This window comes from Dromaius novaehollandiae, chromosome 1 (assembly GCF_036370855.1).
Source record: "Dromaius novaehollandiae isolate bDroNov1 chromosome 1, bDroNov1.hap1, whole genome shotgun sequence".
Taxonomy (NCBI): Eukaryota; Metazoa; Chordata; class Aves; order Casuariiformes; family Dromaiidae; genus Dromaius; species Dromaius novaehollandiae.
This window is the reverse complement of record NC_088098.1, coordinates 154844701-154855951: the sequence shown is the minus strand read 5'-3', so window position 1 is coordinate 154855951 and position 11251 is coordinate 154844701. Positions and strand designations below refer to the sequence as shown.

The window sequence follows — 11251 nt, the reverse complement described above, 5'->3', positions numbered from 1 at the left end:
TGCTTGGCAGAGCCATCTGCTCAGCTTGTGCAGGACAGTCTCCTCGCAGGAGGCTGTGGGCTTTCAGGGAGAGCTCCAGGATGGATGAAATCCGCGTGGAAAGGCGTGTTTATTTGCAGCTCTGCACCGGGAGCTCCGCACTGATGCGGCAGCACGAGGGTTTCCCTGCCAAAGGCGGGCAGAGTGGCGCCCACTCTCCCCCAAGCTGCCATTGCGGCCGTCTAAGTTTTAGCGGTGCATTTAGAGGTCGCGCCGCGGCGTCCTTAGGCGAGAGCGCCCAGCAGCGCCCTCCCCGACCTTCCGGGCAGCCGCGACGCCGGCCCCTAAGCCGCCCGCCGCTTTGCGACGTGGCGTCCCGGGCGCCGTCGGGCGCTCCTCGCCGGCAAGGGGCGGGCCAGAGCAGCGCGGCGGGGCCGGGGCAGCCCGCGGCGGAGGCCGATGCCGCGGCCGTCCCTTCACCCCCCCCCCCGGGGGGGCGGCGCGGGGGGCCGCGGCGGCGGGGAGGCGCGCGGAGCGGGGGCGCCGTCGGCGGCGGGGCGGGGCGGCGCCCTCTCCCCCCCCGCGCGCGGCGCTCCCCGCCGGACGTCACTCCGGCGCGCGCGCCATGCAAATCGCCGCCCGCCGGCGCGCGCCCATTGGCGGCCGCCAGGCGATTTAAGGCGGGCCCCGCGCGCCCTGTATGGCTGCAGCGCCGCTCGCGCCGCGCCGCCCGACGGCTCCTCCTCTCCGCTGCCCGCGCCCGCGCCCGTCCCGCCCGGGCCGCGGGAGGGAGACCACCGCCAGCAAATTACTGTGCAACTTCGCCCGGGCGCCGGGGCTCGGCTGTTGTTTTGGTTTGGTTTGCTCTCCCCACCCCCAACCCCTCCTGTTTTCTGCCTCCCGCTCGCTCTTTTTTTTTTTTTAACGTTTAAATACTTTTTTTTTTTTTGGCGTGGCGGTGGGTTTTCCTCTCTCTTCTGCTCCGTTCACCTGTGATCAGCGGATGCAAGTCAGACACGCTCCCTTCCTCCCTCTCCCTTTCTCTCGAAGTTAGCAAAGAACAAAAAAAAATAGATCTGTTAAGAATAAGAGCGAGAGAGGAGGGGTATGCGCGTGTGTGCCGGGAAGAGAGAGAGAGAAGGACATTGCCGAGTGCTCCGCACACTCCTCCCTCCTTGCAAAGTGAAGCAGCAAGTTTGCCTTGCACCTGTTTGAGCAGCTTGAATCCAGATCGCCACCGATCCCCGCAAGTGGTTTGCAAAAGGGAGAAAGTTTTCGCCTGCGGGGTTGCCGATCGCTCTCGTCGCGTTTTCCGTCGTCTTCTCCTTTTTTTTTTTTTTTTTTTTTTTAACCTCTACATCTGTACAGATACAAACATTTTTTTGCCTCGCTCCCCGTCCTCCTTGGCTCCTCTATGTTTGATTATTTTTTCACGCCTGGTGCCGGTGGAAAATAAAAAAGCTACGTGAATGTACAGCATGATGATGGAGACGGACTTGCACTCCCCCGGCGGAGCCCAGGCCCCCACGAACCTCTCGGGGCAGACCGGAGCGGGAGGCGGCGGCGGAGGCGGCGGGGGGAACAAAGCGAACCAGGACCGGGTCAAGAGACCCATGAACGCCTTCATGGTGTGGTCGCGGGGCCAGCGGCGGAAGATGGCCCAGGAGAACCCCAAAATGCACAACTCGGAGATCAGCAAGCGCCTGGGCGCCGAGTGGAAAGTCATGTCCGAGGCCGAGAAGAGACCGTTCATCGACGAGGCGAAGCGGCTGCGGGCGCTGCACATGAAGGAGCACCCGGATTATAAATACCGGCCCCGGCGGAAGACCAAGACGCTGCTCAAGAAGGACAAGTACTCGCTGGCCGGGGGGCTGCTCAGCGCCGGCTCGGCCGGGGGCGGTCCGGCCGGCGTCGGCGTGGGCATGGGCGTCGGCGTGAGCCCCGGCGGCGTCGGGCAGCGGCTGGAGAGCCCCGGCGGCACGGCGAGCGGCGGCTACGCGCACATGAACGGCTGGGCCAACGGCGCCTACCCGGGCTCGGTGGCGGCGGCGGCGGCGGCGGCGGCGATGATGCAGGAGGCGCAGCTCGCCTACAGCCAGCACCCGGGCACCGGGGGGCACCCGCACCACCCGCACCCGCACCACCCGCACCACCCGCACAACCCGCAGCCCATGCACCGCTACGACATGGGCGCCCTGCAGTACAGCCCCATCTCCAACTCGCAGGGCTACATGAGCGCCTCGCCCTCGGGCTACGGCGCGCTGCCCTACGGCTCCCAGCCCCACCAGAACTCGGCGGCGGCGGCGGCGGCGGCGGCGGCGGCGGCCGCCGCCTCGTCGGGGGCGCTGGGCGCCCTGGGCTCGCTGGTGAAGTCCGAGCCGAGCGTGAGCCCGCCCGTCACCTCGCACTCGCGGGCCCCGTGCCCCGGGGACCTGCGGGAGATGATCAGTATGTACTTACCGGCCGGGGAAGGAGGGGATCCGGCGGCCGCCGCCGCCCAGAGCCGGCTCCACTCCCTGCCGCAGCACTACCAGAGCGCCAGCACGGGGGTGAACGGCACCGTCCCCTTGACGCACATCTGAGCCCGCGCCGGGCCCCGGCGCCGGCGGCGGGAGCGGCGGCCCCGGTCCCGGCCGCGGCCCCGGCGCCGCCCCGCAGGACTGCGCGCCCCGCCGCCGCCGCCGGCCGGCGCCGCTCCCGCCGCACGCTCGCCGCTCCGGCCGCCCGCCCACCCTCGCCCCGGCCCCTCGCCTCCTCCTGGCCCGCTCTGCCTTTCCCCCCTTTTATTTTTCCCCTTTCGTTCCCTTTCCTTCCCCCCCCCCCGCGCCTTTTTTTCTTTTCTTTTCTTTTTTTTGTACAGAAAAATGTTTTGATGTTCTTGTAATAATAATAATAAATAATAATAATAATAACGAGAGAGAAAAAAGGTAACGGTTGCTTTACTTACCTTTTTTTTTAGAAGGACTAGTTTATGAAACTAGTTTTAGACTGAACTTCTGTGTTTTATCGAGACTTTTTGTACAGTATTTATCATTCACCCAAGAGGCATAGAGCGTTTATTTGCAAAAGAGGGGAGAGAGAGAGAGAGAAAGAAAAAAAAACAACGGCGAAAAGACAAAATAATCAATAATAATCACACAAAGTTCTAGGCGATGCCAACTTTTATACCGCGCAGAACCACTACGGTTTCATTCACGGATCGCTTCTTGCAAAGGCTTTTTGTTGCCTGATTAAGTCGAAGTTGACGGGGAAGCAGTTCTCATTTATTACTCATGTACTAAGGCAAATCCAAAACCACACTTAAAAGTTTTCTTAGGTGTTCTCGCGTTTTTGTTCTTTTTTTTTTAAATTTGTTTATTTATAAAACTTTTTTTTGAGGCTGCAATGTTTTTTTCTGGGTTTTGTAAAACTTTATTGTATCTGGATATTTTTGTTTGTTTATTTTCTCTTCGGTTTTGTTTCCTTTTGTATGATTTCTTGTAAATGCATTGTGAAATAATTTTTTTATTTTAGACGTTACGAGGGAATTCAGACTGTGTATATAGTTTACTAAAAAGCCTTTCTGCTAAACAGAAATCCTAAGGATGCGTTCAATTTTGAGTTAAATAAATTTCAAAGCGGAAAAAGTCACCTGTTTTTTTTTTTTAAACAAACCCGAAAACGTAGAAATATTTATCATGATTTCCCTACAAATACAGCAGGTAAACATAAAAATTGGAGAGGACGTTATAAACCGGAGCGAAAAAATAGAATGAAATACAACCCCACAATAAATGTAGATGTCTCACGGTCTACATAATTCAGGAGGGACGATACGTAGGTTTCTAGGATTATTTTAATGCTCGCTCAGTATTGCTAAAGAAGGCGACTTACCGAATTGCTTCTCCTAGTCCAAATGTTCATTTTGTTCATCTTATCGATGCAACTGACTATCTGGCCCTTGACTGGGGCCACAGCTGGGAAACTTTTCTTTCTGGGACGGGGTTAGGCGCTCCGCTAAGGTCTGGAGGAGCTGTCGCTCCCTTTCCGCGGCCCCTCTGGGGACACGTTTCCGACGGGGCATCCCCGCAGGGCCGAGGGAGAGTGCCCTCCCCGAGGGACACGAAGGCACCAGCGAATGCGCAACTTCCTCCCTAATTAACGCAATTAAGAGCGAAAGTGTTTGGGTCTGAGTGTCACGAAAAGCGGCCCCTAAACCAAAAATACTAAAAGTAGCCCCATCCCTCCCAAACGTCCCACGGCGGGAGTGCGAGCAAACAGGACACCGGACACCGGACTTCGCACGCACGAGCACACGCACGCACCCACCCTGTGCAAACCGGCACGGAAGTTTTAATGACCGGCGTGAAAGCTGTCGAGCAAAATAATACACGTTTGTTCATTGCAGGATGTTGTTCAATGCTTTGATTTTTTTTTCTTAGCTGTTTATCAGTACCTTTCGATATTCTGGAATTAAAAGTTTGCTGTAAACTTCTTCTAATACTAATAACAGCATTAAGCGTTGCATTTAAAAATCATACTGTAGCAAATAAATTTTGAAATTACTCGTGACATGTTTAAACAACAGGAAAAAAATATTTTTAATGTCCAGGGTGGAAACGTCGATCGCACCAGGCTGTAGGGCTTTTCAAAACATCTTTTAATGATGGCGAATGAGTACTTCATCCAACCAAAAGTGGGGAAATGTTAGTTGGTTAATAAGGAGCGGCTTCGGTCCATATTAGAGATCGGTCCATATTAGAGATTGCACTTTAACTATAATGCTAAGATGAAAATTGCCATATGTAACTTCGGAGTCATTTTGATAATTTTATTTAAACCACTCATTCGTTAAAGTGATTGCAAAATTTTCCTGAAAGATGTCTATTGATTTATAACCAGGTAATAAAATCTTTTTTTTCTTTTTTTTCTTTTCTTTTTTTCTTTTTTTCTTTTTTTTTTCTTTTTCTTTTTTTTTTTTACTTTTTGAACATCTATTAAACTGATGCGTGTGCAGGTTCAGACAGTCAGCAAGCTGGTTTGGGAAGTGCTTAGTGTACAAATGGCGCACACACAAAGCAGGAACCTGTGGGAAATCCTCGGTAGTGTTGGTTCTCTCCAGCCAAGCATGATTCTATATGTAAAATAAAATATTAATAGGCGTACCTTTAAATATGCAGAATAATCTGAGTACCTGTTGAATTGTTTCTTGAAATGCGATATGCATCGTGTGTATACACACTCGTACCTGCCTATGGACGCCATAGATAGCATCATGACCGAATAGAAGTGCATGAACGTGTGTGTATGTACATGTGCACATGCAGACGCATATACATTTGATGCAACCTTGGTACATGCCTTTTCTTCAGGGGTCATAGCTGTTGAAATTCACATTTACTGGCAAGAGGGAAGAGAAAAATAAGAGTGAGATGAGACAGTATTGCTGAACACGAATGATGTAATAAGCATATTGGGGAGGTCAAAGGAGAAAAGGAAATAAGCATTTGTACACGTCCAAACAAAAAAAAAAAAAAAAAGAAAGAAAAGCGCTTGTAAGAGAAATATTACGGACCTCTAAATCAGCTCCTTTTAACGAGTTCCTTCTCCTCCCCTAGCAATTTATCGGCTCAACGGCGTTAGCTCTAGAACCATAGGAATACCTGCACTTTCAATACAAGGGGATTAAACAGACACAATCTCAGCTGTATTCAAAGAAGCTTCGAATATTTTCAGCCTGTCTTTCAAAGGAATACAATCCCCTCTGTGAATGTCAAAAAAAAATATAGAGAGAATTTATTCCTGGTCATGGTTTATTGTTTGCACCTGTAGTTTAATTTGATTTAAACTTCATATTTGGGTATACAAACAAAGTTAAAACAACTTTGCTGGCAGAGGAGTTCAGATATGGTAAAATAATTCAGTCTTCGGGCTCTTCGCTTTGCAGGTTATATATAAGAGAATAATTGAATATGCAAGACTAAGAATAGGTTCAAACGATTTATGGTTTAAGTACTTTACATCTAAAATTGTATGAAATGTTCCTCCTATAACGTGATTGACAGAGCTATTAAAATCACCTATGTGGAAGAATTAAAAAAAAAACTCATCTCGTTTTCAGTAAAACGAAGGAAAATCCGAGGACTAAGGAGAAGGGGAGAGGGGAGGAGGTGTCCTCTCTGCTGAGTTACGCTGCGTATAGTGTGGGGGGCTTGGGGTCAGGGCTCCCCGGGGCTGCCTTGCGCCCCGCCTCCCCGGGACACCGCTTTGCCGACGGGTCCCTCTCCCTTGGGAAGGGGTCGGGAACAGCGAGGCCGGTAGGACAGGAGGCTCGATCTGGTAACAGGTCTGATCCGCTCCAAACTTCAAGCCAAAACGCAAAGTTGGCCTGAACTCCTCAGCTCTTTTCCCAGCGACTCCCTCTCCCCCCCTTTTTTCGCTCCTTCTCCACCTCCCTCCTGCTTTTTCTTTTTTTTTTCTTTTTTTTTTTTTTTTTTGTGCCTTGCTCGCTGAGCTCGTAGGAGTGGCGCTGGGCCCGGGGGGAAAAGCTTTGCCTCCAGCTCCGCTCCCCCGCGCCCTCGCCCGGCGTCACACCGCGCCCGGCCGGGGGACACCGTCGGGGCCGGCGCTGATCTCTAGGGAGTATCGGGGGGCGGGGAGGGGACACCAAATTGCCCGTGAATGTAAAAAGAGGGAAGGCTGCTGAAATCCGCGCGGGGGGCGTGAGGACGCGGCCCCAAAGGCCCGGGAGCGCCGCGCCGGGGCAAGAAGCCCCCAGAGATGTCCCTCGGTCGGCGTCGGGGGGGGCCGGGGGGACCCTCCCTCCCAGCTGTGCCACATCCAGGCAGCATCAGCCCTGAGGCACCTAAGTGCCTCAGGCAGTTACAGCGTTTTATCACTCTGCGTAATTTGCCCCTCACCCCGGGGGAAAATAAAAGAAAAAAGCCAACAACCTCCATCGCCCCAAACCAAACAAACAGCTAATCCGAGCGGCGCTGCACAGCAAAACGGAGATTTCCCCCCTCCCCCCCTCCCCCCCCCCCCCAGGGCTGCAGCTGATTTGGGGTCTGACGCTCAGCGCGCGTCAGCTCAAGGGGCCCCGCTCCCGGGCCGGACTCCGACCCGCTCCAGGGCCCTGCGACGCCCCCGGCCTTTCCCAGGGATTCTCCTACCCCCGGGGCCTTTTTCTGGCCCGTCCCTCCCGCGCGCTTTGCCCCCGCTCCCCCCAGCAGACCCCACTGCTCCCCCTCGCCGAGCCACACGCGGGGGAGCGCCGGGAAGGGGCAGCCCCGTGGGGGCGGGCAGTGTCCGAGCGTGTGCGTATGCGTATGCGTGTGCGTGTATGTGTGTGTGGGTCTGTGCGTGTGTGTGTGCGTGTGCGAGCGCGGAAGGGGCTGCTCCGGCGGGAAGGGCCCTCCGCGGCGGGCGCGGCGCGGGGGGGCGGCGGGGGCCGTCTGCGCGGGTGCGGGACGCCCCCGCCGCGCCGCGGGGCGAGGTGCCCCAGGCTGGCGAGGCTGAGGAGCGGAGCGGGGCTCCGGTTTGGGTGTCGTCGGAGGGGCAGCAGATGAATGATGCAAGAGGAAGAGAGGGGCTAAAGGAGAGGAAGGGAGGGGTGTGTGAGAGAGATGGGGAGAGAGAGCTGGCGGGGAGGGGAAAGTGGGGGGGAGGAGGAGGTCCGGTGTTTGAAGAGTGAGGGATTAGTGAGGAGAGTCCTGACCCCGAGATCAACGGCTAGTCAAACCCATTTACAATCACCCAGAGAAACACCGACGGCTCCCGCTGCAAGCCAGCGGCCGGCCGGGCAACGAGTGAAACCAGGGGCCCCCGCGGAGCGGGAGGCTGGTGGGGGAGGCCCCGGCCCAGCTCCGCGGCGAGGGGAGACGCCACAGCCTGGGGGGAGGCTGGGAAGAGCCGTCCCAGCGGGAGGGCGAGGGGGGCCGGGAGGCTGCAGCAGGTCGCCGTGGGGAGGAGGCTTGGCTGCGGCAGGGGGAGCCGGGCACGGCCGCAGGCGGCCGGCAGCGGTGCCGCGGTGCGCCCCGCCTCTGGGCCGCAGCTTTCCGGCCCGTTCCCCGAAGGGGAGGAGAGGGGGGAGGGAGAGGGGCGAGGGAGGCAGAGGCAGACGCGAGAGGCGCGGGCGCAGCAGGGGCCGAGCTAACTGCGGAAAACAAGCGCGTTGCTCCCTGCCGGGAAAGGTCTCTCTTGAGCTCGGCGCGGGACCCTCCGCCCCGGCCGGGCCAGGGGCTCCGGCGGTAGCCGCCTGCCGCCAGCCAGGCCCGCAGCGGCTCCCCGGCCGGAGGCCATCTGCTGCACGGACGCCGCGGAGGCGGCTGCTGGGGGAAGCGCCCCCCGACGTGCCGCGGCCCCGGCGGGGGGGGGCCGGTCCCCCGGCTCCGCGCCCCGCGGGGCACCGGCCCCTCCGCTCCGCCGTGCGGCTCACACCGCGCGCACTCACTCGCTCACTCACATACACACACACACACACACACACACACACACACACACACACACACACACTGCAGAGGGGGAAAGGCAAACTTCGGCAGGGGAAGGAAAAAAAAACCCCAAGCGGTCCCTCACCTCGCGGCGGTTTAGCCCCTCCTCTCCCAGCAAACAAAACCCTCCAAAAAACAGGATGCCCCGGGACTCGGTACTGCCCCGAGATCAACACCGAGCACCTGCAAACACACCCCGAGGGCCGGCGCCGTCTAAGCAAAGCAGGTGCTAAAGCAGACGGGACCTGACACTGCTCGGAAATGCCCCCTTAAACGTGCATAGCCGGCGGGGCCAAACACAGCCCAAGGCTTGGCACCACACGTCGAGAAGAGCCCCAGACGCCTGCTGCCATGTGCGGCCCAGCCCTCAGTGAGACGCGCTGTCCGCCTCGCCTTAGCGCCCCTTGGTCCCCTGAGCACCAAGCACCTCGGGGTGGGGGTGGGGGACCCGGGAGGCAGATGTCAGGTTTAAACTGGTCCCCAGGGGGGCCGTGCCGCCGGAGTCCAGCACAGAGGTGGTGGCAGGATGCTGCTTCTTAGAGGTGAATGAGGACTGGACCAAAGCAGGCAAATGGTTTCCCACGGCCGAGGGAGGAGAGGAGTTGGACAGCGAAACTATAGCCCGCGCTTGGCTTGGATAAAAAGTCACTTCTTCTGGAAGGGAAAAGCCGCAGGGGAGGCACATGAGATGGAAAAGAAACCGTGCGCTAGGAAACAGCCCTGCAAACGTCCGCCCCTGGGCACGGCGGGGCGGGAGGGGGCTTGCGCGGAGGGCGGCGGCAGCCGGGGGCGGCGGCGGGGAAACCCGGGGTTATGCAGCTACGCTGGGCAGGGGCTGGCCGGGCCGCGGGCTCCCGGCACGGCCGCCGAGAAGCGTCAGGAGGAGCCATGGCACACGCACCCCCGCCCCGAGGGAAAGAGGGCTGGCCGCCTGGCCGTGGTTGCCCCGGGAAGAGGCGCTAAGGCCGGCCCGGGTCTATAGGTGCATACGAGGCTGGCATTAGCAGAGGTGGGAGGGAAGTCTGCTGCCTCTCACACGCAGTGAGCCGTTCTCCTGTCGGAGGAGACACTGCTGAAGTGACGATCAGCAGACCGGAGTTTGGTGACTCTCGAGGAGCTCCCCGGTTTTCTCTTGAGGTAACGACGGGGTGGTGCGTGAAACTGGCTCCTGGTGGAGCCCAAGGTGGTAAAGGGTGCTGGCAGGTGACCTCGTGTCACCTTCCTCGTCCTAAGGACAACTCTGGTGACGCCTGTGGAGGGTATGCCTCGCCCACAAGTCAATAGGAGCTGGCCGTGCTGAGTTGTGCTACTGTGTGTGTCATCAAACGGACCGCAGGCACAGAAGGGAAAGGGTGAAAGAAAACACTATCCTTTATAACGCTCAGAGTAGGGGTTGAGTAAGGATACGTCTGGTGCCGTCCAGGAAAGTGTGCTGGTCCCTGGCTTTGGGATCGAAGCTGTGGGGTCTTGAGGCAAAGACTCTTTCGCTTCGTATTTACAAAGCCTTGGGGTGCCCCTGTGCAGCTTCATGCCTGTCTTTTCTGAACGGCGTAATTCACTGAAGGGAGGAGCCTTCAGAAAAGTCTCGTTTCAAGAAAGTCATTCAGCTGCTTTAGCATGGCCTGTCATGACGGCTTTGGGGGCAATATGCTTCATGCTCGGTGAAGTCCCATTGTTCACGCTCTCATTCCGGGCACCTCTCACTGATTTGGAGAAGACGTGTGCCACGGTTAACGGCGGCTCTCAGACAGAGGGACTAACCTTCAGAAACCTTCAAAGGGGACAATGAAAACGAGGAGAAGCAGGAGAGCATCTGGCGGCAGTCAAACCATTGTGCAAGTGCTAGAGGGCGAGCTGAGCTCCGAGGACTGCGAAGACACGTCTCGCACAGGGAAGACCAGCGTGGGCTGAGGAAGTGCAGCCGACAAGGGGGTGAAGGACCGTAGTCTGCAAAGTGTGCATTTAGGAAAAGAATGGCTTTCACCGGGAGGAGGTGAAATATGGTTTACCAAGGCGTAAAACTCTCCATAGCAACTAGGAACTAGCGGTGAACAAAGACACCATACATTTTGGGCAGTATAATTTATTCCTGGGAGGATGCGGGGGGGGGGGGGAGGGGGGGAGGAGATGGTAGTGGTGGTGGAAGGGACTACGGAGACGTTAATTTCCTACCCAAAATTGTCTTGCGCGATTTTCACAAACACTGGACTCAGCTTATTTTTTGACGCAAATACAGAAAAAGTATGTAGAAAGATTGTTTTGCTAGAACTGTTGAATAATGGATAGGTGTTCAATCCTAATCAGATTAGCAAAATGAAGTAACAGGCTCTTCATGCTTAGAGTTGAGAACTGTTTCATCACAAGCCGTCCAATGCAGGAGGAAAGACCTCAGACTCAGGCCGCGCAAGTTCAAAACGAAGTAACACAGTGAAAACGAAATTCTGACTCGCTGTGAAAAACTATAGGCGAAACAATCTACAGTGTCTCAGAGTTTCATACTTCCCAACTGTAGTTTTCCCCCTTCTGCCTTACACGCTCTGATATCTTTGCTTTTTGGAAAAATCTTGAGTAATTAATTGATCAAGTGATCCGATTAACTTAAAACATTTACGTGCTGTTCAATTTTACCTATACATAGCAGAAGACAGAAAGGGACTTTGCTTTTTTTTTTTTTCCATTACCTGTGCCTTCTTGTGTCATTAGTCCCAGCTTCTTCTAAATTGCTTTTCAGCCACAGGGTGGGTGAAGGCTGTGTAGTTTTCCCCGCTGTTTGAATACAGGAAATAATGAGAGAAGTAAGA

At 56.2% G+C, this 11251-nt stretch overlaps 1 protein-coding gene across 1 annotated transcript; it reads left to right on the top strand.

Moving 5' to 3' along the window:
• The first annotated feature begins 774 nt into the window (after positions 1 to 774).
• On the top strand, positions 775 to 2589 carry SOX1 (SRY-box transcription factor 1). Its single transcript, XM_026108963.2, has one exon. The coding sequence runs from the start codon at positions 1449 to 1451 to the stop codon at positions 2559 to 2561; it is 1113 nt and encodes a 370-aa protein (XP_025964748.2). The 5' UTR covers positions 775 to 1448; the 3' UTR covers positions 2562 to 2589.
• The last annotated feature ends 8662 nt before the right edge of the window (positions 2590 to 11251 follow it).